Source organism: Camelus dromedarius, chromosome 10 (genome assembly GCF_036321535.1).
Source record: "Camelus dromedarius isolate mCamDro1 chromosome 10, mCamDro1.pat, whole genome shotgun sequence".
Taxonomy (NCBI): domain Eukaryota; kingdom Metazoa; phylum Chordata; class Mammalia; order Artiodactyla; family Camelidae; genus Camelus; species Camelus dromedarius.
This window is the reverse complement of record NC_087445.1, coordinates 78,085,754-78,112,625: the sequence shown is the minus strand read 5'-3', so window position 1 is coordinate 78,112,625 and position 26,872 is coordinate 78,085,754. Positions and strand designations below refer to the sequence as shown.

At 59.7% G+C, this 26,872-nt stretch overlaps 2 protein-coding genes across 11 annotated transcripts in view; both read right to left on the bottom strand.

Moving 5' to 3' along the window:
* The window catches only part of RABL6 (RAB, member RAS oncogene family like 6), a 22,220-nt gene extending 7,198 nt beyond the window's left edge, over positions 1–15,022 (bottom strand). The window contains exons 1-7 of one of the 6 annotated variants that reach the window (XM_064490768.1): positions 14,914–15,022; positions 6,019–6,153; positions 4,491–4,538; positions 3,871–3,923; positions 3,008–3,099; positions 983–1,123; positions 362–467 (exon numbers count right to left, since the gene is read on the bottom strand). In XM_064490768.1, the coding sequence (XP_064346838.1) occupies positions 362–467; positions 983–1,123; positions 3,008–3,099; positions 3,871–3,891 (360 nt within the window). In that variant the 5' untranslated portion in view covers positions 3,892–3,923; positions 4,491–4,538; positions 6,019–6,153; positions 14,914–15,022. Of the gene's footprint in view, positions 1–361; positions 468–982; positions 1,124–3,007; positions 3,100–3,649; positions 3,713–3,870; positions 3,927–4,490; positions 4,539–6,018; positions 6,154–14,288; positions 14,642–14,913 lie in introns of those variants that run through there. The other 5 variants (XM_064490765.1, XM_064490764.1, XM_031450950.2 and 2 more) reach the window with 5 other exon arrangements.
* On the bottom strand, positions 15,007–26,872 carry LOC105100496 (transmembrane protein 141). 5 transcript variants are annotated; one of them, XM_031450952.2, is made up of 16 exons: positions 26,767–26,872; positions 26,472–26,538; positions 26,189–26,272; positions 21,995–22,116; positions 21,489–21,566; positions 21,121–21,288; positions 20,836–20,940; positions 19,036–19,158; positions 18,210–18,335; positions 18,044–18,098; positions 17,411–17,511; positions 16,656–16,816; positions 16,263–16,431; positions 16,070–16,180; positions 15,902–15,998; positions 15,007–15,207 (listed from the first exon to the last, which is right to left on the bottom strand). In XM_031450952.2, the coding sequence occupies exons 1-16, from the start codon at positions 26,818–26,820 to the stop codon at positions 15,089–15,091; spliced, it is 1,740 nt and encodes a 579-aa protein (XP_031306812.1). In that variant the 5' UTR covers positions 26,821–26,872; the 3' UTR covers positions 15,007–15,088. The 5 variants fall into 5 exon arrangements, with proteins under 5 accessions (XP_031306812.1, XP_031306813.1, XP_031306817.1 ...); XM_031450953.2 differs by lacking the exons at positions 26,189–26,272; positions 26,472–26,538; positions 26,767–26,872 and adding an exon at positions 24,353–25,384; XM_031450957.2 differs by lacking the exons at positions 26,189–26,272; positions 26,472–26,538; positions 26,767–26,872 and adding an exon at positions 22,653–24,493.

Here is a 26,872-nt window from a genome sequence, read left to right as displayed (position 1 = left end):
GGAGAGACTTCTCGAGCTCATTGCTTCCGCTCCTGCCAGACTGGGGCCAGATCCACAGCAGGGGACACAGTGGCCCGGCCACAAGGGGGATCAGACGGGCCCTGTGCTGGGGCTGCGCCCACATCTGCGGTGAAGATGGACTGGCGCAGGGGCCAGTGAAGCTCCCAGGCAGGGGTCAGCGCAGAGGCGAGGGGTCACAGTGCCCACTGGTCCAGGTCAACGGTCCTCAGACCGAGAAGGACATTTAAGGACCCGTGTCCCCTTGTGCTGGTCTAGGTCTCCGGCCAGCCTGGCAGGGCCCTAACTGGTGGCCCCACCCCCCGTGCCACGCCGCACCGGCCGGCCCCGCAGGCGGGCGCACCTGAAGCTGCAGGAACGGGATGTTGAAGAACCTGTGCAGGTACTTGAGGCCGAAACTGTTCTTCATGGACGACTCGGCGTAGCGGAAGTAAGAGGAACCCGGAGGCCTGTTTGCCAAGAGGACAAAGACACAGGGACAGGGTGGCAGGGCCAGCACCGCACGCAGGCCGGGCTGTCTCCTGCAGGCGCTCCCGTCAGCTGGCGCCCACCAGGTGATGCCGGGACTGGGCTGATGTGCCCCCATCCGCCCCAGCAGGACTCCGCTGCGCCACGCCTGACCCTGGCTCTGGCCTGAGGCATGGAGGGAGGCCGCTCCGCCTGGCACCTGGGGCTGCTCAGTGCAGGGAAGCCAGTACCCAATCCCCGCCCCGCCCTCCCTCCAGCTTGGCGCCCCCTCCCTGAGCTTACCACCACACCCTCCATCTCAGCCTGGGCCTCTCCAGCCTCCATGGGTCCTGCCAGCATGGACCGGAGGGCCGGGTGTGGGTAGCGCAGGGAAGCTGGGGGTGGGTCAGAGGGCCGGGGTCACGGGGTTGTGCAGCTGGGCGGGGCCAGGGCTCGAGGCAGAGGAGGGCCCAGGCGGGAGTGCCCAGGCAGACAGGCTGCGCAGCCGGGCACCCACCTGTCCAGGTGGTCGATGAGGTCACGCACATCGTTGGGCAGGATGACCCGGTGCTCGCCCATGTCGCGGTAGTTGCCCAGCACGCACACCGGCACGTGCGTCGGCACTTTAGGAAGCTCCCGGAGGATGTAGTTGAAGGTCCTCAGGAGGCGCATGTGGGGGGAAGACGAGCCTTAGCTTTGGCCTGAGACCCCCACCCACCCCCACAGCCTCGGGGAAGTGCGTGGGCGCCCGGATCAGCACCCCACCAGCACCCTCCCGTGTGAGAATCAGGGGACCACCCAGTGGGTGCTCTTGGACCCTGCAGATCCTCCCGCCACCACATCCCACAAAACAGCCTTAGGTTCTGCCTCCCGACACATGTCCTCCCTCGATCTGTCTCTACAGCCCAGGGCTCTGCTCTCAGTGGGTGTGGGGCTCACACCTGTCTCCCCATCGGCATGAGCGTGTGGGAGAGCCGGATACAGCAGCGCTGCGTCTGCAGCCTGAGTTTCCTCCTATTCACACGCAGTGCTTTACTACCCTCAGAAGGGCCGAGCGTGTCTGCCACCCGTCCTGGGGGAGTCTCCTGCCCCTGCCGTTAGGTGCACTCAGACACCAGCTGCTGTGCCAATGGCTGCGTCGGTGGCGTCCCCCCTGCTTTCCTTCTGAGTGACGGGGCTCTAGACCATGTCTGCACCGCCTCCCACCTCATCAGAGCTGAGTACCGGGTGTCCAGGGTCCTGGGATCCAAGAAGCTGCCCAGCCCCCAGCCCAGGACCACCTGCCCACTGGACACCAGCCCCTGGGCCTCACAGGCACACGTGGTCCCGCTCTCCCCATGGGGTCCTTCTGGCCTTCGGCTCACAGCTCGTCTAGCCGAGGCTACAGGGACATGAGGCTGACATGACCACTAACAGTGCCCAGGCCAGACTCCACCTAGGAACAGCCCTGCCCATCCCCACCCCCCGTGGGAGCCGAGGAGGCGGGACTGCTGCTTCTCACAGGTGTGAGCTCGCCAGGCCCCACCCTCCTACTCCAGGTGGTCCAGCCTCCCGGAGGCCTCCCAGGTGTGCTGGTGGGCAGTCCACTGCGCGTCCCTGCAGGCGGGAGGGCGGGTGTGGGGCCCCGTGGGCTGTGGCCGAGGCTGGCGCAGCTGTGACAGATCCCTGGGACCTGAGCCCCTGACGGGAACCCTAGGGCTGGCGTGTGAGTGTGCAGGAGATCTACCAGCCCAGCGGAGGCGTGAATGCATCCTGAACAAAGGCGTGCGTGGTTACAGCTCAGTGTCAGAGCGACACCCAGAAGAGAGCCTGGCTAGCCCCCGCAGTAGTTTCTGGTGACAGGATGGGTTTTCCTGTGAGCACCGGTGACCCAAGCAGTAACAGTAATACAACTCAAGCAAACTTCGCTGGCCACTCCCAGAACAAGCCGTGGGCTCCGCCCTCAGCATCCTTCAGGACTCCCATTTTCGGTGGTGTGCAGGCCTGAGACTGCTGTCCCAGGAAGGCTGGTCCACAAGGCTGGCCCTTGGCTGGTCTGGGAGTAGGGGGCCCGGGCCCGGGCAGCGGGTCTCCAGCCACGTGACTCAGCGCTCGATGGAGAGGACCCTGGGCGCCGGCGAGGCTGTCTGCACATCCGCCCGCACCGCTCGCCTGCTGACCCTGCTCTGCAGCCTCCACCGCGATGGACATACGTGTGTCCTGCTGGCAAGTCCAAGAGCGTGGGGGTCTTGGGAACCCCCAACTCATGGGAGCCACTTGCTGATGCCACATTTTAGACAGTGTTTGCAGGAAGGGCTGCAGGGCCATGGAAGGCGAGGGCCTCACCCACCCCGGCCTGCGGCACAGATGTGGACACCCCGACCTGGCCCCAGATACACATGCTGAGATGCCGGGACCTCCAGGCCGGGGTTCTGTGCGGCCGGACGGCCAGCAGGCACTGCCCGTGGCTGGCCCTCCAGAAGCCCTGTGCACCATCACTGACGCCGGCACAACCACCACCGTGGGCCTAGCAGGCGGCGTGGTGCCGGGAGCCGGGCCTCACCACTGCTTGGTGATGTCGAACATCATGACCACCCCGCTGCAGTTCTTGTACACGTCCAGGAACTCGGCGTCCAGGGCCATCTCGGACTCTGCCTGGGGACAGGGGGGACCAGGCATGAGACGGTGCTCCAGGCTGGGCCCCTCGGGTGAGCACCCTGTCTCCTGGAAAAGGCTGAACAGGGCTCTGATAACTGAAAAGACAACAGTTAGTTTCATTTTGGAAAAAAAGAAAAATGTAAACGCAACATCGTCTAGCGTGGAGAACACACTGTGCTTGCCCTCTCCCTGGGGTCCCTGCGCCACCGAGGCTGGTAGCACCCTGCCCTCAGGGCTTGCAGACTCTCCACCACGGGTGCACATGCCGGAGCAGGCACGCTGGGGCGGCTGCAGGGCTAGGGGCAATGGAAACACATGCCCAAAAAGGGCCAGGGGCCACTGAACCTTCCTGTCCTAAGTGGGAGCCTGTCCGTGGACAGGAGAGAAGGGTCCTTGGAGACCGAGAGAAAACCCCCCAGACGGGCAGGAAGCAGTGGCAGCCACAAGGAGCACCTTGCCGGAGCCACACCTGAAGGCGGGGCCTGTGCTTTGAAGGGCCGAGGCCACTGTAACATGGACACAAAATTCGGCCAGTTCGCCTAAATACCTCTCAGTCACCCCAACTCCGTGCGGCGTCTGGCACGTGTGGCAGCAGCTCAACCCAGGCACCCTGCAACACGACACGGGCAGCACAAGGTGGCCCCGAGTCCACCAGCACCAGTGGGGACCCCGGGAGGGCCAGGCTGGCAGGCGGAGGGGTCTGAAGAGCGGGGCCGGCTCACCCCCGCCCCCACCATTGTGGGCCACATGGGAACAGACACTGCTTACCTCCTGGGGGTCATTCTCCATCTTCAAGCCGTCGCCTCGCTTTTTGCATTTTCCTTAAGAAAAGAGACCAAGTTATGGGGTGGAAGTGCTGGGCAAGGAATGCCTGAGTGGGGGGCAGCCCCCCCTCCAGCAGACGCCTCGCTCAGCAGCGCTGGAGCCCCGGAGCTGCGCCTTCTCAGCCGGCACAGCGGCAGCCCCACGGGAGGCAGGACGCAGCCTGCCCCGGGAGGCCTCCCACACAGTTCCAGCCGCCCCCATTCAGATGCAGTGCTTCCTTCCCAGACTGACAAGGACCCCGCCCTGGGCCAGCCCTGCCCAGCCTTCGAGGCCGTGGAGGGCCCCTGAGCTGGTGCCCAGGATGGATGAGCTCGGCTTGGGGGTAAGAACCCAGCGCCATCACCATCCCTCCCTTCGTCTCAGGTGCTGAGTGAGGAGGAAGGGCTGTGTCACCCTGCGAGTCCCGGAGAGACAGCACGCCAAGACAAACACCCAAACAAACAGGAGTTTATGAAAAAGCCGACCTATGAGGAGGACAGGCGGACGAGGGCGGACAGCGTGCCTCTCACGGAACAACAGCAGCACAACAGAGAAAAGCACGTTAACAAGAAGACGCAACTTACCTTTGTCAACGACATCCCAGACTTCAACTTTCACGATGTCGTCGGTGGCTGAAATAAGGGGAAAGAGTAAGGTCAGCTCCCAGCGCGAGCATCTGCTTCACGAAGACGGGCTCCCAGGGGCGGTGCGGATGTCGCCGCCCCCACCCTGCACCGCCCCTAGGGGCGCGCCCCCGCCTGCCCAGGACGCCCCTCCCTGCAGTGCAGTGGGGCCTGGCTCCTCCCTGGGCTTTTGCTCAGGTCTCAGTGAAGGATCTTGGCCCGCCCTCAGCTGACACTGTCCCCATGTCCCGGAGGCCTGCCCCCAGCCAGGCCCACACAGCCAGGAGGGGTCTGCACCCAGAACCCAGGCCTCCGCAGGCCCACCGGGGGTGCGAGCCCTTGGCGCTGCAGTGGATGTTATTGGGGCTGACTGCCCTCCCAGCTCCACTCCATGTCCATGACCGGCCTCGGCTTCATTGTGAGGGAGGTCGGGCGATCAGCAGGGAGAGCCAGACTCTCCAGGTGTGGGTCCTGCATCACGCTTCTACCAGAATCCTTTGGAGGCCAAGGCCAAGTGGAGCTGGCTTGGGACAGGCCCTTGCAGGCCCACCTTTCGCTTTTATGGGGAGGCCACGTCCATGGTTGTTTCCCAGTCATGCAGTGACCACTGCACCTCTCCAGAGGCAGTGTTCTCTGCTCCATGGGAGCTGAGGGCCAGAGGAGCCGACTCTGAACGGCTAGTCTGGGGTTCAGGCCTGTGCCACACCTCCAAGCAGTGAGCCAAGCACAGGGACAGTTGGCTCACTCCCCACCCTGAGGATTCCGCAGGGGAAGGGACGACGTGGGGAGCTGCTTCTGTGCAGCTGGCAGGCAGGGTGATGCTGAGTCCACGCTGCTGTCCTGGGACGCACTGGACGTCACTAAGAGGGAGTCAGACTCCCACAAAGGCCCCAAGTGTCCTGCTGGCGGCCCACTGGCTAGTTTTTTTAATGGAAAGGAATGTTTAAAATGGCTCAAAGGCCTTTTGCTTTTATGATTCTTAAACATGCAAAGTGGCTTCTCTGCTTCCCACAAGGGTGCCACATGGTCAGAGGAGTGCAAGTTCCGGCCCACCGGGCTACCACCGGGAGGCCGCAAAGCGATCTTGCAAACAAACCACCTCCAGGACCCTGCAGGGTCGGGCACTTCACAACTGAAGCCAAGAGCTGGGCCTCAAGGGCAAGGAGCCCCTTCTGCTTCCCTGGGGCCCGGTAAGCAGACTGCAGCAGGGGTGTGTCCCCGCCCAGAGGGGTCCCCCCCAGGACACCTCGTGTGTTAACCCAGGAGTGTCTGCCTTTCCAAGGTCTCCAGGATGAGTGGGCCCAATGGCCCAGCTCCCCAAGGGACTGAGTCTCCATGGCAGAGGGGACTCCCACGTGTGTGCAGTGTTTCCATGACAACACTAGGTGAGGGGAGGCGATGGCAGGAAGGCACCCCCCACCCCAAGCCGGGGCACTGTGCCCGCGCGGCCTCCTGGGAAGTGCCTGCCCCCACAGCGCCCCGCCCTCACTTTTGTAGTTCCAGTGGATGCTGGTGACCTGGATCTCCTGCGTGGGGATGTACTCCTCCACGAACTTCTTGCCCTGCAGCCGGTGCCACAGCGCAGTCTTGCCCGTGTTCCTGTCTCCTCGGATCACAATCTTCACTGGGGGAACAGGACAGATCAGGGAAACAAATCAGACCAAAGAGCTCCTGCGCACAGACGGCGGCCTGAGTGGCGGGCTGGCCGGGGAGCTGGTGAGGGCGGGCTGGCTGCGAGCCCCCCCCCACCAGGGGACAAGGCTGTCAGGGCTCGGGGTGGGAAGGCCTGGCCCCGCCCTCCCTCCCCGGCCCCTGAGGCACTTCTCCCCAGGCAGGTGGTCTGACCACCAGAGGACTCTGCACCCACAGGAAAGCAGTCTTCCCAGGGCCGGCGCCCCGGGGGCCTGGGGCTCTCAGGCGCAGGCGGGGGTCACCACCGCAGCACCCTTGGTTCTTACGGTCTGCTCTTAACCTACTTCCCCACAGCCCTGGCACTTGAAGCACACGAATGTGCAGAATGCCGGGCGCCTGGAGACCACGCGCGGGGTGGAGACCACACGTGGGGTGGCAGTGAGAAGCCTGCACCCTTCTGTGCTGGCTCATCAAGTCTTTAGGAGCGGCCGCCTGCGTGTGGGGCGTGAGTACGGCAAGAACCGGCGAGAACCAGCCCGTAGGCAGCTGCGTGTGCGCGAGGACGGAGCAGGTCGGGAAGGGCCCACACCGTGCCAGTGGGACAAGTGGGGATGGGAGCACAGGGGCCAGGTCTTGAGGCCCTGCAGGAGGGGACTTCCCGCTGCCTCAGTGAGAAGGCACGGGGTTCAGCAGAAGAGTGTTCTGGAAGGATGATGGGCGGCTAGTGCCATGCAGAGCCCACCGGCAGGGGAGCGGTGGGAGAGGAGCTGACAGCCTTTGGTGGAGGGTGGACCTCAGGGGAGGGAGATGGGGTCAGCAATGACTCTGAGGTCCTGGCCCAAGAACAGGTATGGATGGTGTCCCCGTCAGCGAGACGAGCAGCCCGTGGTGAGCAGGAGGGGCTTCTGGACCTCCAGCAGACGCGAAGAGCTTGGTCGGGGAGCTTGGATCGGGCCGGAGCTCCCTGAGCAGCCGAGCAGGCCGAGCAGACAGTCGACGGTGCTCCTGCCTGGGCCGGCTGTCCTGGCACCTGACCTGGCCAAGCTGCTCCTCCCCGCTCCGGCCACTGCCCAGCTCCTATTTCAAGGCCCCTCTGTTCTCAGGGACACTTCTAGGAACCTGCCCACCTGGCTCTGCGTCCCCGGAAACCCCGCTCCAGTCAGCAAGGCGTGTCAGTTGTCAAACTTTAAACCTCTCTGGTCCAATCTCAGGGACGCCCCTCTCCCACCCTCTTTATCATGCCGCCAGAGAGGGCACAACTGGCCTCTGTTCTCAAGGTCACAGGCAGCCTGGCCCTGAGTCTGGCCAGGGGCCAGACATGACCTAGGAGAAGAGTCCAGACGTGTCCCTGATGGAAACGCAGCTCTGGGAATGACCTGGGTCCGAGCGGGCACCGAGCTGGCCTGCAGGGGGTGCTCGGCGCGCACGGGGTCCCGGCAGGAGCCAGGATAGACAGACAGGCTGCCTGCAGCCCAGCCCTGCCGGGGCAGGCCCCCACATCCCCAGGAGACCACTGGCCAGGCCGAGCGAGGGGGACAAACCCAGCATGTCAGCCTCCACGTCTTCCTAAGAGCCGGCCGGGGCGCTCCCTGTGTCCGTGGAGCTGGACCTTGCCTGCTTCTTAGCGCCGGCTTCCTATTTCCTGCTGCGGTTTCTTATCTTCTCGGAGCTTCTGGGAGGCAGGTCTGTTTACTTTCCAAGTTACTTGGTCTTTTTGTGTAGTCTTTAGATTCCTGCTTACATTTTCAAACCTCTTGTTTCTTTAAATACATCAAATGCACTGACTTCGCACCCTGTGAAGCCTGAAGTCCTCAGAGGCCTGGGCCAGAGGCCGGCCGGCCGGCCCGTCGCCCCCACTCACCCCACTCCCTGAGAGCTTTATCCTCGGCCCTCTTTGAGGAGATTCGGACCACCACCAGCCGGGAACCTGGGAATGCCGTGAGGAGAGTCTCCACTTGATTTGGGGGCCTCAGAGGTGCTTTTGGGGCAAACCAACCTGGAGGTCACTCCCAGTGCTCGGGGGCCCAGCTGTGAGCGGGGCTTTCCCACTGGACGCCCACCCCCACCCCCAGGGTCTGGCAGGTGCCCTCCAGGAGAAGGCAGCCTCAGAGCCGCTTCCCTCCCAGCTCCCACTTCCTCTGCTTTAAAGTCAACTAAGCTCAAGAACTGAGTGACGTATTAATGTTTTTCTGCATGTTTTATTCAGACCTTCAAAAATGTTTCTAGAAGCAGGGCTGCTCAGGTTACCGGCTTGCTTGTACTGCCTGAAACAGAAGCTGGCTGCTGCGGGAAAAGCCAGGGCTAGTCTAGTGTTGTTTTCTGCACATAAGAGCATCCTGACAAAAAGAAACTGGCATTCCTGATTTCGTGTTAATTTTATAAAGCAAGGAGAGGCTTTCTGTCTGCCTCTCCCCCTGTACTTTTTATTTATGTGTGTGGGGGTGGAGCTCCACACACAGACACGGACTTCAGTGAAAGAGCGGAGGCTCTGTCTTGGCCAGGACTGTAAAAGGAGCGCCCCTGGCGTCTCTCACTACATACAGGTGCGGGCTGTGGGAGATGCCCTCGAACGGGTAGACATCTCCTTCTGCTGTTCCTACTTTGCTAAGAAGTGGGCTTTTCTCGTTTTCTTTCTTTTCTGTTTTTTTGTAAATCACGGATGAGTTGAATTTTATGAGGTCTCTGCCTTATCCCCACTGAGATCATGCTTTTCTCCTTAACCCACTGGTAAGTCTTACGTATCTTCTGGTAAACAGTCCTCGTGTCTGGGGTGGTCCTGCCTGTCCCAGCATGATAGCTAGTTACTACTGACATTCTAGTCCAGATCCGTTTCCTGATGCCCTGCCAGGCACTCACACCCACGATCACAGGCGAGAGGCAGTCACTCTCCAGCTGTCCGGTCCTTGCTCTGACATTGACAGTTACCGCAATGGACGCGCAGCGCCTCTGCCCACGGCACCGGCTCAGCGCTCTGCTCTCCGAAGGGCGGGCGGGCCTCCCCAGACTCTCTGCTTCTCGTTGGGTCAGTCTCTAGGATGCTGTCCTGAGTTTTCAACTTACTGGCACAAAGTCATTTGTAACATTTTATGTTCTAAAACTTTGTAGCGTGGCTGTGTACTCTTCAGCATCCATGATATCTGCTTTGTCTTTCTAACTGACCTCCGCAGAGGCCTGCGTCCTTCTTTAGCCGTGTGCACACCCCGTGTGTTCTGCTGGTTCTTTCTAAAACCCACCTGCTGCTGCTTCTCTCTTTGCCATTTCCTTCCTTTGACTTTATTGGGGATTCTCCTGTTCTTCTCGTACATTTTCAAGCTGTATTCCCAAGTCAGTGACCACCACGAGTATGTGGGGCATTCATTATCACTGAATTACAAATACTTCTTTGACCTGTAAATTACTTAAAATATTTTTAAGTTTCCCCCAAACCGCTGCCTCTTTTTGTTTTTCATATCCAACATTACTCGCTGAGGCCACAGACCGTGGCCTTTAGGGGACATCCTCTTAGGTGTCTGTTGAGATCGCTGGTTCTCAGGAGCTCTCTGGTTTTGGGGGGAGCAGGTGTCTGCTTCTTCACTGAGGCGCCGCTGACCCTTCTCACTCTGGCCCCGCCGGCTGCTCAACGCCACCACGGCTCCAGCTAAGGGACTGTACACGGGGGGCAGCCTCCTTGTGGCTGACCTTCCCTCCTGCTTTGCCTCCACAGCCCTGCTTCCAGCCCTCTGACGGTGTCGTGCTGGCTGGGCTGCTTGCGCACTGCGCAGCCAGACACAGGTCTCCCCGCAGACTCTCTCTTCTCTCTCTCACCCGGTGAGTCTGCTTGTTCATGGGCACCGGGGGTGGTGGGGGCGGACAGAGGCAGGGAACCCAGCCCCAGTGCGTGTTATCATTTCTAGTCACTGCCGCCCCCACCTTCCTGCCTTCTTTCTCATTGGGCAAGCTTTTTTTCAGTGCCTTTTCCCACCTGGTATTTCTTTGGCAGATCTGCAATCATTCCTATTCTCTGAACAGTAATCTTAATAAATGTCTCCATCCTCCACTGCACTAGCACAAGGACTGGTGGCGGACGCCTGTCCGCTGGTCAGCTCCAGCTGGGCTGGGTGCTGACTGTGAGTGTTCTGGCTTCTCCTTCCACACCCACACCGGTCACTGTCACGTGGCCACTGTGACCGAGACTTACGCACCTGTTTCCGTGCTGACCTGCACCCTGTCAGCCTCCTCTACCCCAGAGCCCCACGTCCGTCTGAGTGGAGCACGTCCTCCAGGTTTACTTCCGCGGGAGCCTCTGCACGGGAGCCACCCACTTTAGGGTGGAGCTGGGATTCATGCTGCTCCCTCTGGAGTAACTGCCTACTTGGTGCAGATTTCCAGGCTGACTGGGACCTTCCCGCAGGAACATTTCCACCACTGTGGCTGTCAGCTGTGCGCTCAGGTTCCCGGCTGTCCCTCTGAAGGCAGTCTGTTTGCTCTGGTTGCTTCTTTTTCATTTTGATGTTCTGAAATCCCAATGATGTGTTCAGCTCTGGAAGCTGTAAAACCCCAGACTTGGACTCCATGGAGTTTCCTGTACTTCGTAATCTACAGAAAAGACTCAGTTTTCATTTCTCCAGTAACCACCCTTCTCCATCCTAGCGATGCTTTCCTTCCGAAACAGATCGCAGGTGAGCCAGGACCTGCCTCATGCCAGGCCACGCATCTCCCTCTGGGGCACCACCTCCCTCTCCCGCTGGGTGTCGTGCAGCTTCGCCTGCCTGATAGCTTTTTGCTTTAGTGACCCAGCTTTTCCATTTTCGGAGGCTCCCTTTGGCTCTTTTTCAAACACAACTTGTCTGTTCAGAGTATTGATGTAATCTGAGAACAGTTTCCTTCTTTTGTATCTTGACCAGTTTTAACATATATTTGCTTCTCTTCACCTGAAATCCTTTTAAAATTTGAAATTTATTTTTCAAAAAAGACAATCAGGGTGAAAAAGAATATGAAAATGAATATATGTATATTCATGTATGACTGGAGCATTGTGCTGTACACCAAAAGTTGACACAACATTGTAAACTGACTATAACTCAATAAAGTTAATCAGAAGAAATGCTAAAATGCCAGAAATAAATAAAATAATCTGATTTCACCCATTAAAAAAGTAATCAGACTCTACTTTTAAGTTAAAAAGTCAAATCAATCTCAGAACCTTAGACACCGGCTCAAATTAACTAAATAAGTGATGCAGTGGAAAACCAGATTCACCCACGAAGTGATAAGACGACCTTTACTTAAGAAACAGTGGCAAACTAGCTGTTTTACTGAACAGATTAACTCTCTGCCTCTATCCTATGTCTTTTCTTTCAAAGTGAAGCCACAGTGCAGAAGACACCAGGATCTACTACAAAACCTCACCATCTTTCCTGCCCCCTGACCCGATAGTAATTCACTCACATTCCCACACGTTTCCAATAAAATAGGGAATCTTTAAAAAATATTTTCATACCACCCCCCCACATTTGTTTTATCTTGGATACAAATGATGCAATCACGCTGCACGAGACACAATATAAATCCCAAAGGTGCCCTTTCATCGGGCCACCAGCAGGGGTCGCTCGACTCCCAGAGGGCCCACTCCAGTGCGTCTCCCCCCCCCCCCCCACCCCACCTCCCGGCAACACGGCAGTTGCTCAGGGCCCTCTAAGGTTCTGGTTCACAAAGTCCCCAGGACGGCAAGGTGGGCCCCAACCCAACCCCAACCCGGCGCTACTTCTCGGCCCTCAGGCAGGTTATCTGGTTCCATACACGTATGTTTAGTGCCTCCTGTCCGCCTTCCCGGAATGCAAGCTTCACAAGGCGGAGACTGCCTGCTTTCTCACAGATGAACACTCATCACTGATGGACACTCAATAAATATTTGCTAAATAAATGAACACTAGGGAAGGAAAACCTATAAAGGAAAATGTGGCAGATCATGGGCAGCAAAGGCTCGGGAATTTGCAAATCGGCCTTGCTGGGCAGGTCAAGTAATCTGCCAAACTGTTTATTTCCAAAGAAAAAGCTCTTACCCTGAAACCAACCTTTCAAAGGTTTCTCGGTAAGGAAGTGTCTAACCCCATTTTAAGTTCTAGCACTGAAATCTGACCAGCCAGGACTCAGCTGTCCCAATGCCTGGAGGCTTTCTTGATAAGGATGCAGTCGTGAGCAAGGGCAGTCTGGACGAAATCCACAAGACTGACCGGTGCTCCGTCTCTGCACCAAACACAAGTGGGTCAAACAGCAGGAGCTGACCAGCTCAGACAGCATTCTTGCGCTCCACGTGCGGAGGACTTCCATATCAAGAATGTGGTCCAACGTTCCATGCAGGTTTTGATTATCAGTTTGAAGTGAACGCTGGGACTCTGCGTGTCACAGGCATCACTTCTCATCACAGCAGCAGAAGAGAGAATGACTCATCTGCTCAGGGACAAATAACACACCTGGTAATCATCAACTTGTACCTGTAAAAATCCTGAATCTACAATGGTCATACTGCTACTGTGGTCCCCTAAGGAAGATATCTTGGAAATCAAATACTAGAAAAGTTTTATTTTACTGACTAATAGAAGAAATAAAAAAGTTTCAGAGTTGCGTATTAGCCAAGTACAGGGCCAACATCGCCCTAAAATGGAATGCAGGTCCAGCTCTCAGGTCCGCTCACCTGCACCACCTTCCACTCACTTTGTTCCCCAAGATCAGAACCTGCCCGTCAGCTGCCTGAGGCGGATTTCTTCTCCAGAATGACTCCCATGCTGTCTCTACTTTTTACTCCCCCAACTCAGGACTAGTGAGTGTGCTCACCAGGGAGTGTTTTTCAGAAGGTGAACATTTTCCAGATCTAATTTCCAAAGGACTAGAATTGAAATTTTAAAATAATACCATAAGTAATAAAACTAAATAAAAGAACCAAATGTAGATTCTAAAGATTTGTGTAAATGAGTATTTTGAGTTATTATTCCCTTCTTTGAATCTGAGACAAATACATACAAAATTGGGTAGAATACACGTAAAACAATCTTTCTTTTAAACCCAAAGTCTTTCCAGTCAGTTTCTTAATATGCTACACTGTTAACCGAAATACAACATCACAGAGACTGGAAGCCTCCCACCACTGAAGTGGCAAAGAGTGGGGGAATGTCCAATATCTTGTAGCAATGTATGGAAATACTTAAGAGAAAAATAATTTAAAAGCCAAGAACAACATAAAATCTTTATATACTGCTAGCAAAGAGCCAGCAAGATGCAAAAACTTCAAAGAGGTCAAGAGGACAGTCAGCGTCTAGGAACTACACAATTTACATAATTTATAACAGGGGACTGGAAACGTCCCCGGGCTCTCTGGGCATCTGGTAATGACTCCTCCCTCACGCAGAAGAAAAGTCTCTACAACAACAAGAAGGATCCCCGTGCCTTCTGGAGCTTTCCTAAATATAGACCCTACAAATGCTTCTTTAAGGGGGGGGAGGGGACAAGAACGTGTGGCGTCGCCGACATTCCCTCTCCAAACTGAACATGAAGTCCACAGAGAAAAATCCCACACCTCAAACCACCGGAGTCGGCGGAGTCCTCCGCTCCTGCGCGTGACCACCCAGTTCACGGACGGAGAGCCCCACCACCCACTCAAGAGGTGTCACAGACCACACAGCTCTCCCCACATTATGTAAGAATCCCTCTTAGACGAGGTCACCGAGGCCAATCGGGGTACCGCAGACGCAACACAAACCTCCTGGACGAAATCTGACTGTGCAGAGTGATCGCACGAATTTCCTATCGTGCCAGCATTCCTCCGGGATGACCCACAGGTCAGAGGGGAGCGCTGCGGGCCAAGGCGCCCACCCTCCGGCCCTGGAGTCCTCTAGGACCTCGTCTCCGGCCAGCATCACCTCCCGACCCCAGATGAACGCCCCTGGGGCGCCCGCAACCTGCCCGGCACAGGTAAGCGCTCAGCACATCTGAACACAGACCGCGAGGCCCTCGGGGCGCGACGAGGCCCCCAGCGCTTCCCGGGCTGGGCGCGACCCGGTTTCCGCCAGTCCCAGGCGACGCGGCCCCGGCCCGCGGAACCCCGCGGGACGGCGCCCTCCCGCCCCCGCCCCACTGTCCCGTGCCACTCACTGTTGTACTGCACCCCCTTGGCGAAGCGCCTCTGCAGCGCCTGGTTCATAGACTGCAGCCCTGCGGGGATGTTCTTGTCGCGGCCCGGAGCCTGCTCCGACCCCACAAGCTTCTTGAGCGCGGAAAACATCTTCCCGCTCCCACGTCCGAGCCCGGCGCGGCCCGCGAGCTCAGCGGTAGCGGCGGCGGCGGCGGCACGGCGCGGACCGCACCATGTCCCGGGTCCGGCGACCGGGAGCCTGCCTGGGGGCGGCTCGGGGGCTCAGCCGCGGCGGCTCTTCTCCGGCTCCCGCGGCTCCTGGCGCGGGCACTCTCCCTCCGTCAGCGCCGCCATCTTAGCGCCGACTCGGCGGGCGCGCACCTACGGGGCGCCGCGAGGACCACAGTGGTGCGGCGCGCGCCGGGAGGTGCGCATGCGCAGGACAGCGTGGTCGGAAGCAGGCTCGGGGCGTGTGGATACGGGGCGCCGCGAGGGCCATGGGAGGGCGGCGCTCGCCAAGGTGAGCCCATATGCGGCGCGGTGCGGCGCGGGGCCGCGGACTCTGCTGTCCCGCCTTCCGAGCTGCCTCCCGGGTTTCAGCTCAGCCCAGAGCCCCATCCGCATCCCTCCCCAGACCCTACTCACCCTCACCGCTCAACCCCCGGGCCCATCCACATCGAACAACCCACGAGTTCCCAACGTGATCCCCCACATCTGCGTTCCCCCAGGTGCCCCGCAGTCCTGAAAAAATGTTTATTTGTGTAACCAATGCCAGCTGGGGGGCGGGGTGTGGGGGCGGGGCGGGTTCCTCCTCTTCCTGTCACTTTTTCTTCTTCTTGGCCACCTTGAGCCTCCCTTCGATCAGCCGCCGGGCCTGCCTCTTGATCTCGGCCCGCGAGGGCACGTAGCTGTGGTCCACGTCGGCGAACTGGAAGGTCTCTGCAAGGGAGGGCGGGGGAGGGTAGCCACGCCCGTAGCCCCTCTGCTCCGTCTGGGTTCCCAGAGCCTGGGCTGCACCGGCGTCCCTTCATCACGCGGCCATTGTACTAACGATGTGTATTTCGTACTTTCCGTGTCCCTGACTCTCTGGCCTTTGGGGTCTCGTACACCCGGGAGAGTCACAGCCCAGGACTCACCCAACCCATCCAGTGTCCACCTCCGACCACCTCTAACCCACACACCAAGCCCAAGTCACCCGGGGAAAGGTACCACACAACAGGGGACAGCCCCGATGCCCCCAAACCTGCCAGAATTATTTGAACGGCTGGCACTTAAGCTGTGTACCCTGCCCTGCCTCACCCTTCCCACAGAGGCCCCAATAAGGGCCCTGACCTATGCCTCCCCCTGCCTGTGGACTGGCACTGGTGCCCCACTGTGTCAGGAAAGGTGGTAAATTATTTCAACAGCAATAGTCTCACTAAGTCACTTCCATAAATTAAAATCCTGTGGGTACAACTGACACACCCTCTCCATCCCTTTAGCCCCCACTGTCCCTCCTGGCTGCCCTGGTCAGACGGAGTGAGTGCCATCCCTCGCTCCCCCCGCCCCACCGCACAGCTCAGACCTGCCACCTCACCCCCCAACCCCTTCTGGCTGCTGGGCAGCCTGGTCCCCAGCTCTCCCTGGCCGGTACCTATGACATCCTCCTCCAGGTCCTCAAAGCTGATCCTGGTGTTCTGCTTCTCTTTCAGAGTTGAGGACTCCAGGGCGTCCCTCACCTTCGTGTTGACCTGCAGGGCACGGGGGACAGTCAGCTCCAAGGGCACGTGGGATGTGTGGGCAGCCCCCAGCCCAGGGCTACCTCCTCAGTCCGGGATAGCATCTGCACTCTGTCAGCCAGGACCAGGAGCTTCCCCTCACAATACGCCAGCTTGCTGTACACATCCAGGGTGTTGGAGACCTCTGCTTCCTTCTGTAGCCGAGAGAGCAACCGTCTCCCTCTGACCCTTCCCAGGGACCCTGTGTGCCGCGGCTCCTCCCCATTTGGCTGCTACCGGGGCCGTGGGCACGGGGATGCCGATCAGGCGGATGTAGAGGTTGTCGATGCCGGTCTGGATGATCAGCAGCAGCTTCTGGCTCCTGGTCATGTTGGCGCGGGCCTGCTGCAGCCTGTTTTCCTCCTCCTTCAGCATGTCCTTCACTTTCTTCTCAACAGACTTGAAGCTGTTGAGGACGAGGGAAGGAGGTGCTGGGCCGAGGGCAGGGCAGCGGGGTCCTGAGCTGGGTGCTGTGCTAAATCTGGGCTCAAGAGCTGAGATGCGGGCACATAGGGCCCCTTGCTGCACCTCCACAGCCCATCTGCAGAGCACTCTCAGGCCCCATGCAGTGGGGATGCTCAGCTCCCAGCCTGGTGCCAGCCCAGTGGGAAGCAGGGGCCTGCTGGGTACCTGACGGAGCTGGGCATCTGGTGGAACTTCAGCATTGCCTCCTCCACCTCCAGCTTCTTCATCAAGGCCTCCAGCTGTGCCCGTCTCTCCTCACAGTCCTCCATCTGCAGTTCCAGGTTCTCCTCCATGTTCTGCTGAGCCAGGAACCGGCCGGCAATGTCCTGGTGGGGCCAGTGGGGAGAGGAGCAGATGTGAGCCAGGAGGGAGCTGGTTCTTCTGGGTCCCTCCTAGTGGTCGGTAATTTTGACTGTGGCCGGGCGCTGAGGGCCTGTGAGGACAGCCATCGGGTGAAGCCCTCCGTGTGTGTGGCATTGCATGTAACCCTCATGACAGGCAGAGGGGGCAGTTACCCCAAGGAAGAGACAGAGACCACCGCTGAGACACTGTGTGGCTTTAAGTCACTTGTCTAAGGTGGACAAGCTTATGTCAGGACCATGGACAGAAGCTCAAGGCTTACTAATAATAAACCCAGATCGGATTAAAATAAAAGGGGGGCAGGTGGAGAGACAGCTGATCATTATGATGCTGTTGGTTTGGGTAGGTGGAGGCCATGTTCTCAGTGTTTGATCCTCAAGTTCCGACAGGCTCTGTGCAGCTCCTGGGACGTGGCTTGGGTTTGCCAGCCGTGTCCCGGGAGTGCCCTCTACTCTGAGCTGTGGGGGCCGCTACTTTGTGTGTCAGTTTCATGCAAAAGGGGCCTGCAGACCCTGGCCCAGCTCTTCCGCCCATACCCTGGGAGTGCCAGAGAGCAGTACCCAGAGGTGGGAGCACCGCACAGCAGTCTTGACTTTCTCCACCAAAGCGGACACATCCGTCTGGTATTCGATATCAGCCTTGGAAGTCTCTCTTCTCTTCACTGGGCAGAGCCGAGGGGAAGAACGGCCAGCACAAAGGAGTGGTGTGGGGCTTTGTGCGAGGCCGTTGCATGCCCCCATGTGTTGTCAGGGGAGGCCACCCAAGAGCTGGGTACCCATCCCATCAGAGTTGCCTGAACCTTAACTGGCTCCCTCCTCACCCAGCCCTTGAAGGATGCCCCAGGGTAGCTCCGTCCAGAGAGGGCCAGGAGCAGCCTGGCTCAGGGGGGCTTAGTGGCACTTCTCAGAGGTGGCTCAGGGGACCAGGGGACACAACTCATCTTTTCTGAGGAGCCACTGTATAGCAGGCCCTGGGGTGCCAGGGACACTGTGAAGTGCGTTTTGCAGCTGAGAAGCTGGGGACTCAGCCACGCGCGGCTGAGAGCCCAAAGCTGGTAGCAGTCCTTGAAGTGTGCGCTGTGGCTGCTGGCACTCTCCTGTGTCCCTCACCCTGGCCACTGCAGGCTACACCTAGCCTCGTGGTGATCTGACCTCTTGGGACCCTGGCTGGGGCGGCAGGAGCGGAGGGCTTACCTTTCGGAGTTTCCGGACCCATCAGATTGGAGGGGAAGTCCAAGTCCCGCTGGCCCTGATGGAAGGGGGAGGAGGTGGTGAGCAGCGCCCCCTGCTGGGGGCGCACCCCGTTTCCCTCGGGGCTGGGCTGGGGTCGTGGAGGGCTGCGCCTCCCAGCCCGACTCACCCAGCGGTACTTCTCGCTGGTCTCCTTGGTGTGAATCTTGTCGATCAGCTTCTTCTGCTGGTTCAGGCGGTTCTCCCGCGCCCGGCGCTCTTCAATGAAGGTAGCCTCCCCTTGCCTCATGTTCATCTGGGGACACAGGAAAGGAGGGGGCTGTCCCACGAAGGCCACCCGGGGTGCTAATCCAGTGTCACTTTCATCCTCATCTTCCTGGGTTTGGGAAGAGCACTGCTGGCCATGCCCTTCTTCCGAAACCGCACCGCCTGCCGCCTTCACCATCCCCCTTGCTTTCCGCCGTGGTGCCTTCCCTTCTGTTACACTCCTCCACCTGGGGTCACTCGGGTGGCAGCCACAGGTCAGGGACCATCTGGGACATGCCCCACAGAGGTGTCTTGCAGCCAGAGTGCACCCATTTGGGAGCACGAATCTGATTCCACCTCCCCTCCATCTCCTCCCAGGGCTCCAGGTTAGGGAGCTACATCTCAGCCCCACCACCTGTGGGCCCACACGGGCTCACAGGCTCCAGCCCCTCACACCTCCATCTGGCTCTGTTACCTCCCAAGACTGTGCTGTCCAACCTCCAACCTCCAGAGCCTGCTTGGACCAGGCTAATTCTCTGCCTCCTACGTCTACCTCACGGCTTCTGTGCCTGGCAGGACCCCCTCTGTCCAGGTTTATGGTGTGAGCAGAGCAGACTGGCCTGGCAGTGGCTGGATTCCTCCAGTAAGTTCAGGTGGTGTGGGGATGGGGGTGTCCCAATGGACACTGGGCCAGACAGGTTTGAGAGATAGCCCTTGCAGGGCCCCCCAGTCCTGGGACCTGAGCTCACCTTGACCTCATCTGTAATCATCATGGCATCTTGGGACATGACTGTCATATCTGACAGTTCCGAGCAGTAGTCACCCACGAGATTCTGCAGCTTGTCCAGCTCTGTGGGGTATCCTGCCAGCTTCTGTGTCAGAGGGGCAAGGGCTGGTGGGCTTCCCTCGCCCCTCCCCAGTTCTCACCCCTGCAGAGTAGACCACACCTGCTCCCTACCCCTCACCCTAGACTAAACTGTGCAAGCCCCGGGGACAAGTATGGCCTCTGGCCCCAGCCGGGCACAGAACAGATGAAAGGAAGTGTTTTGGGAGGGAAGACAGCATCTTCCTGGTGGACTCTCACTGCCCAGGGTCAGAGCCCAGAGACACTTCTGAAGAAGTGGTGATAGGATGTCCCACTGTGTCAGAGGTGACACTGAAACCCAAGGAGGCTGGCTGCTATCTGAAGTGAAGCAGAGGGGTCAGAGACTCAGGGCTCAAGACCAAGGCTGACCTGACCAGCTAGCTGTGGGACCTTGGGAAAGCCACTTAACCTCTCTGAGTTTCCCCAAGTGTAAGACGGTAATAATGACTCTTTCAGAAGGTTGCTCTCAACGTGGATTTAGAAGGTATAATCATGCATTTAGCATATGGTCAGGTTCACAAATATCCACGGTATCTTGGCTGTTGGCACTTTGTTGTTAATATCTACAACTAGAATCTTCACTGTTTTTTTAAATGCAGATGACCACAGGAGTTTTTTTTTTAAGCATATGTTTTGAAAAGATAAAAAGGTACCACGGGGGGAACATAATGCATCCACGTGAGAGATGGGCTGGAGCCCAGAGTGCAGTTGGAGTGGGAAAGTTCTGAGGAGGAGTGGGCCCAGGAAGGAGAGGTGGGCAGGGCTGCTGGGTGAGCCTTCAGGACCAGGGCTTCAAGGCAAGAGGGGCAGCCTGGAGGAGGAGGCTGTGTGCTGCTGGGCTCATGGGGCTGCAGGCAGGATTTGGGGGACGTGACCCCAGCCGGGAAGAGCTGTGTGCCCATTCGCCTCTCCAGGGCTCCCCCTCCCCCAGCCTCGGGAAGGAGTCTGGGGGGCTTCCCTCACTCTCCTTGCACCCCCCCCCCCCGCCAAATTGCCCCTCTCAGCACCCTGGCACCCGCCCTCCAGCCCTCCTGTCCGCCTGTCCTCTCTATCCACTGGCACCTGGCCTGTGGCAGGTGCCTATGCTCTGCTGTGTGGGGGCCCGGGGGGGGGCCTCCGGTGAAGGGGTCTCCCCCCACACCAGGGCTCACAGCCCCTGGGGGCCTCCCCTGGCCCCTTCTGCAGGGAGCAGGCTGGCTGGCTTGGAAGAAGTGGGCAGCAATCCATGGTTACTGGCCTGCTTAGAGGCGGCTTGCTCTGGAAGATGTTAGGGACTTTTTGAGGGTGCAGGACCCAGCTCCTGCCCCTAGAAGCCAGCCAGTGAAAAAGGATGGGGCAGAGTAAGAACAACACTAAACCTTCAAATACATGCAAGAAAACCCAGACAATTCTGATGTAGCACATGATATGCCTTGTTGGAGCAGCAAATAACAAGTTCTTGAGAGAATGCTTTCCACCTACAAGATGCCGCTGCTGAGCTGGCGCCCAGAGTAGGGATCTGTCTCTCTAGGGGTCACCTGGCCTGGAGGAGAGACGCACGGGGTCGGCCTGCCCCGCAGGGCCCCGCCGCCGGTGAGAGCCCAGCTTTGCGCTCAGGCGGGGGCCTGAAAGTCCCAGCCCTCCCGGCCAGCCGATCTCCCTGGGGCCGGCGTGCAGCTCTCGGCGGCGGGATGCGGGGGCTCACTCTTTTCAGGTGATCCAGCAGGTCCACGTACAGCAGCTGGACGTTCTGGCTCGTGGTGATCTTGACCATTGTCTTTTCTATGTTGTTCTCCAGCTGGCGGATGACCTGGGGGTGGCGGGAGGGCACACTGAGAGTGCTTGGAGACAGGCCACCTGGAGGCGAGGCCGGCGGGGACGGGGCTGGGTTTTCTTGGGGGGGCCCTGCCCCTCCCGCGGAACCCCGCCCACCAGGGCCCCACCCCCGAGCCCTGCCTCTCCAGGGCCCCGCCCCGCTCCCCGCCGGCACCTGCAGCATGCGCAACTCCTCCTTAGTGGCGTCGGGCTGGCTCTGCAGGCTGGCCAGCTCCAGCTGCATGCTCTCCAGCTTCTCTCCGCGCCTCCGCACCAGGTGGATCAGCACGTTGTGCACATTCACGCGGTCGAAGACGTACTTGCGCAGTTTCTCCCGTGCCACCTGGGTCGCGGAGGGCACGGTCCACGCGTGGGTGCGCGGGGGCCATGGACCCCTTCTGGAGCCAGGTGGACGGGGAGGGAACTGTGGCGACCCCACAGGGACCCTGGCGCTGGGAACTCGCTCTGCTCCCCACCGGCTCCACAACGCAGTTGGGGGTGCACTGGCCAAGCGGAGCTGAGGGGTCCCTCCTGCTCCCTTACCTCCATGGTGCAGCGGCTGTGCCCCAGCCTCATGGGCACGTCCTTCCCGCAGGCCTGGGAGATGGTCCGCTGGTCGTACTGCGGAGCGCAGCTGCTGAGCTGGGGGCCCGGCCCCTCTGCCTCCCCCAGGCCCCCAGCCCCTCCAGGCATTCTCCTCGGGCTTCTTCTGCCCTGTGCTAGCCCAGCAGCAAGACCCCAGCTCCTGGGGCCACAAGAGGCAAAGCGCTACAGGACTGCATCTGGGCCACCCCTGCTTGGATGTGATGGGGGTCCGGAGAAGAGGGTCCCGGTGTCCCCTGCATGGCTGCTGCAGGGGTACCCCAGGAAAGGGGCCCCAGTCGGGCACCTGGCCCTGCCCTCTGACGTGGGGGTGGGGAGACTGTCTCTCCCACCCCGCGGCTTCAGAAAGTGGAGAAAGGAGAGGAGGTGCCCGCTGTCTACGTGTGTGCGCGCGCCCGGGCGCGCCCGGCCCCAAGAGGCAGCAGGCAGGGGGCGCCGTTGTTCACCTTCTTGGCCAAAGCCCAGTCTTGGGCCCCGCGGCGGATGTTGCCGCGCAGGAGAGCCAGCATCGCCTTGTTCTTGACCGTCTTCTCCTTCACCGCCTGGATCTGCAGTGCCTGACATTGCTCTGTGGGTGGGTGGAGGGCCAGGACACCCAGGATGTGGGCCGGGGTCCTGGCCGCAGTTCCCCGGTGGGAGGAGGCTGGGCATCCAGGAGGCCTGAGGTGGGGGCATGAACTTGCTGCCTCCAGGGCCATGCTCCTTCCTCCTACCCTGTATCCCCACGAGGCTTCACTGCCCAGCAGTGCACATCTGGACGGCTCTCAGTGGACGGCAGTGCTGGGCAGTGGGAGGGCGGGGCAGAGGCCAGGGACAGGCAGTCCAGCAACCCCTTCCAGACCCTCCTGCCGCGGAAGCAGGTGGCTCCCCTCCTGTCCCCCTGGCTTTGGGCCCACTAAGCTCACAAATCTGGAAGCCCCCAGCTTCTCCTCTCTCCCTGCCCAATGCGTGCCCGGGCTCTTTGATTCCTTCCCCAGCTATGTTTGGGTTTGAGCAGTAGAGTGGCCACTAGCCCAGATGCCCTGGACTGTCCCTGTGTTAAGACTGAAAGTCCTGCACTCAGGAGCCCCTGAGCCCCCTGGGCCATCCTAGCGACAGCCTCACCCTGGAGCCGAGTGATGGTCTTCAGCTCCTGGATCTGCTCCTCCGTATCTGCCTCACTGGGAACCTTCATGGTGGCCCTCAGGGTCCTCCAGGGGCCCTCTGCGCCTCCCGCCCTCTATGCTGGGCCTGCTCAGCAGAACCGCAGTTCAGATTGTCCCCGGAATCTCGGCCCATTGTGATGGGGGCCAAGGTTCCGCATGCCCAGGGAACCCAAGAATTCCCAGCCCATGCTGACAACCCCACCCTCTGGCCCCAGCCAGCCTTGGGGTCATCCCCTGGAAGCTTGAGCCTTGTGGCTGCTCTCTGCTCAGGAGCACTGCCTTGGTCAAGGGAGGTGATTTGTGGTGGTTTGACACTGCACCCCACACCAGCCCCCCTGCACCCTCCCCTCCTCCATACTCCCAGGCTGTCCTCCACTGAGCTGCCTAAGACCTCTGACCTCTCACTGCCTGTGGGGTCTCCATCGCCCTGCCACAGCCTAACTTCAAACTCCACACCCTGGTGACCTAGGGGTCACGAGACCCCTCCAGCCTCAGCCCTCACTCCCCCATCTCCTCCTGACCATACCTGCTCCATCTCCACTTCCCTGGGGAATTCCTGGGCCTAGCTTTAGATGTCACTTACTCCGGGAGGGGTCAGTCCCCTCCCTCTGCAACTCCAGCTCAGGCTTCCCTTACAGCCCTGTGGCCCAAGCCTTGGCCAGCTTGCATTCTGGGGGTGCACCCTGGATGGGTTACTTTTTCCAACTCGCATAACAAAGCACCACAGACTGGCAGCTTCAACAGCAGAGCTGTGCGCTCGCTCGACCCTGGAGGCTGGGAGTCTGAGGTCAAGGGTCAGCAGGCTGGTTTGTCCAGGGGCCTCTCCCTGGGCTTGTAGACGGCCGCTGCTCCCTGCGTCCTCATGGGTCTTTCCTCGGTACGTCTGTCCTGATCTCCTCCTCTCGTAAGCACACCGGTCAGACTGGTCAGGGCCACCGTCATTCTAACTCAGTCACCGCTTTAAAGGCCCAGTCCCCAAATACAGTCATATTCTGAGAACCGGGGGGGGGGGGTTAGGGCTGCAGACTGAATATGGGAGGGGGGAACCCAGTTCATCCGTAATCATGGTCTTCACCCGTGTGCCTTCCTGGCCCTTTACCTTTCTGGCCACTGTCCGTCTTTAAAAAGAACCAGTCCCGTCTGAAATTCCAAGCTCACCCTCTGCCCTCCCTTGGAGCCCGGGTCTTAGCAGGGGGTCAGAGGGCCTGCCGTGGGCGTGGTCTGCTCCCTTGCTGCCCCCAGCTCCGTTCTCCCGGGGCGTGAGGCCGAGCTGTCTAATACTGGTTCTCCTTTCCTCAGATATAGAACCCCTGAATTCTAGTGGGGCGCATGGCTGCCCAGAGCAAGGCTGCTCTTCTAGGTGGGCTGAGTTCTAGCCAGTGGTGTGGAAGTGGAAGCGGTGAGTTAACTGCTCTCCTCCACTCCCTTCCTCCTTCCCGTGGACAGGGATGGAGACGCAATGTTTGGAGCCGGCAAAGCTGCCCTGGGACCACGAGGTGGGTTTGGAATGGAGGCCGTTACAGCATGGGACAGACTAAAAGGAGCCCAGGTCCCTGACCCCTATTAGCCCTAGACCACCCACTTGGACTTTTACATGAAAGAAAACTAAGGCTCTAGCTTGCTTATGCCACGGTTACCTTGGGCACCCTGTCATTTTACCTCCCCATGAACAGATTCCCTGGCGCACAGCAGATGCCCAGTAAACGTTCACTTGATGACCGGCTAGGCTGAGAAGAGCAGGGGCTGAGCCGGGGCTGGAGCGGTGTGGCCCTGGGTTGTGTGCCTTCAGTGCTACTGGAAGCCCACTGTAAAGGACGAAGTTTCGCCCAGGTTTTATATCATCTCCGCCTTTTCCTCTGGTGGGGGTGGGTGAGCTGGGCGGCCTTGCCCACTCAGGAGCCTTTCTCCATGAGGACAGAGCTCCAGTAAGCTGGCTCTGGCCCCCTACAGCCCTCACTTTCTCCTTCCCTGGAGAGAAGAGATTTAGTCCGAGAGATGTGTTTAGAATGATAGGCAGGTGGGCACAGCCACTTCCTGTCCCTTGTCCCCCAAGAGCCAGGCGCTGACTGGCTGCGCACCGTCTGCTCTGCTCCTCCATGCCAAGTTGTGCCGCAGACCCCCCTATGGAGAGGCCTCGGTGGTCCTATAGGGGTGTCTAATTCTGGGGTTCCCAGTGAGGAACTGCCCTGGCACCTCCTCCAGTCAGCAATATGGTACTGAACTGACATTTATCTCTTATCTTAAAGCTCTGACTCATTTCCCAAATGCTTCAGAACTCAGGTAGGGAAAAGCGCAAGGCATTTATTAGCCCCACAGACCCCAGCAGCAGCTGTCACATTGGACTGAGGGGCACACAGGGGCCAGAAAGGGAGTGTGGGCAGCAGTGGGTGCAGAAGTCCCCTCCAACACACGCCCCAGAGCTGCTGCCGCCAAGTCTGCATGAGCCAGGCCTGATCCTCTACCGCTCTGTGCCCGCCATGTTTCTCGCTGGACAGTGCCTCCTGGTCTGACCTCCTGGGCTGCTCAGGCTGGGCAGAAGCAGCCGGCCCAGCTTTGACAGACCTGGCCATGCATATGTGCAGGGGACACTTGGTGGGGGGAGGGCCCGCCTGGGGTGCAGACGCCCTGAGGGCTGTGTTCTAGAACTCTCCAGCCCCAGGCCTTCTGTGCCCCGGATGGAGCACTCCTATCTGTGCTGACCTGTAAGAGGCAAAGGGAGACAGCTAGAACCACACCCCAAATCTGCTCCCGGTTCCTATGCCCATTTTACTGGGGAAAAAACTGAGGCCTGGAACAAGAAGGATGCAGGCAGTGGAGGTCAGGCCTGAGATCAATCAGCTTGGTGTCTGATGCAGGGCCTCTTAATCTGGCCACTCTTCTTGGGGTACCCTCATTCCTCACCCTGCACTCCTCATTCCAGGGCCACCCAACCCCACCTGAGTCTTCCTCCTGCATGCAGGGCTCTGGAAAGTCTGTCTGCTACGGGCCCTCTCCCTCCCACCCCACCTCCATCCCCATGTCATGACAGGCCTCGGGCCCAGGCTTGCCTGCCTAAAACTCTGGGCACTGCAGCTTCAGTTCCACTTCCCACTATCCCCAGGACTCTCACCTGTACCCATGTCTTTGGGGAGCTGCCCGGTCTCCAGGAAGAGCCAGAGGTTGCTGCATTTTTGTGTCTCCACTCTGGTTACCCAGTAGCTGGCCACTGAGCCTGCGACTGGTGGGGGGAGGGCAGGGGCCAGTGGGCGGGGGGGCGCCTGGGCCTCCGTACTTCTCAGGGAAAGGGACCCTGGGCATAGGCTTCTGGGCGGAGGTGGTGGTGGTGGGGGGGTCCAGCAGGGCTCCTACTGACAACTGGAGCCCCATCCCAAGAGGCAGAGACTCCCAGAACCACAGCCCCCACCCCTGACCCTAGTGGGAACCCACTTCTGCTGAAGAGCCAGCAGCAACTGGAGTGCATTTCAGGGCTCCCAGCACCAGCCCTGGAGTACCCACCCACGGCTACCAGCACGTTCCACTGAAAGGGGTATGCACACTTCCTCTGAACGAGCAGCTGCAGGCCGAAGGTCGCGCCGGTGCCTGCCAAGAGCCATGGTCCCCATCAGCCAGCCCCTCATCGGGGCTGGCCAGAGGACCCCTGGGCGCAGCCTGAGTGCCCGCAGCACCTGCCAGGCTCCCGGCACCTGCAGGCTGGCGACCTGGCGCCACCTGCTGGGAAGTCAGGGTGAGACAGGAGGGTGAGGTCTCTTCACCGCCCAGGACACCTGACCCAGCCTACCTGTGACAAAGGTGAAAATGCCCTTCATGAAGGCGTTCGACTGGCACGCGGCATACTCCCCCAGGCCCTGGGATGGGGGAAGGGTTGAAGGCTCAGTTACCCGCCCCTCCTGTCCCTCCTCTGGGCACACTTGGCCGTGGGGGAGGGGACCACACTCATCGTGAGGCCATCTCCATCACAAGAGGATCCCCACTCTATGCCCCCTGCCCTAATGACAGCACTCCCACCGAGGCCCCCGCCCCGCTCAAGTCAGCTTCTGTATTCCGGGGCCCGCGTCCCAGGCCGGCCTTCTCACCGGGTGCTTGTTGGCCACGGCGTCGTCCACCCGGGACAGGCCTAGGTTCACCATTGCTGGCGGGGCGCCGGGAGCCTGCTGGCGGGCCTGCGCAGGACCGGGGGCG

Bases quoted from the DNA above. Each gene is read 5' to 3' on its own strand.
- LOC105100496 (XM_031450953.2), bottom strand. From the start codon at position 24,791: ATGGAGGAGCAGAGCAGACGGTGCGCAGCCAGTCAGCGCCTGGCTCTT. The intron at 21,567-21,994 runs GTGAACAACGGC...TGCGCTCCGCAG, and splicing joins ACTGGGCTTTGGCCAAGAAG to TACGACCAGCGGACCATCTC. The intron at 20,941-21,120 runs GTGCCGGCGGGG...CGCCACCCCCAG, and splicing joins AGGAGTTGCGCATGCTGCAG to GTCATCCGCCAGCTGGAGAA.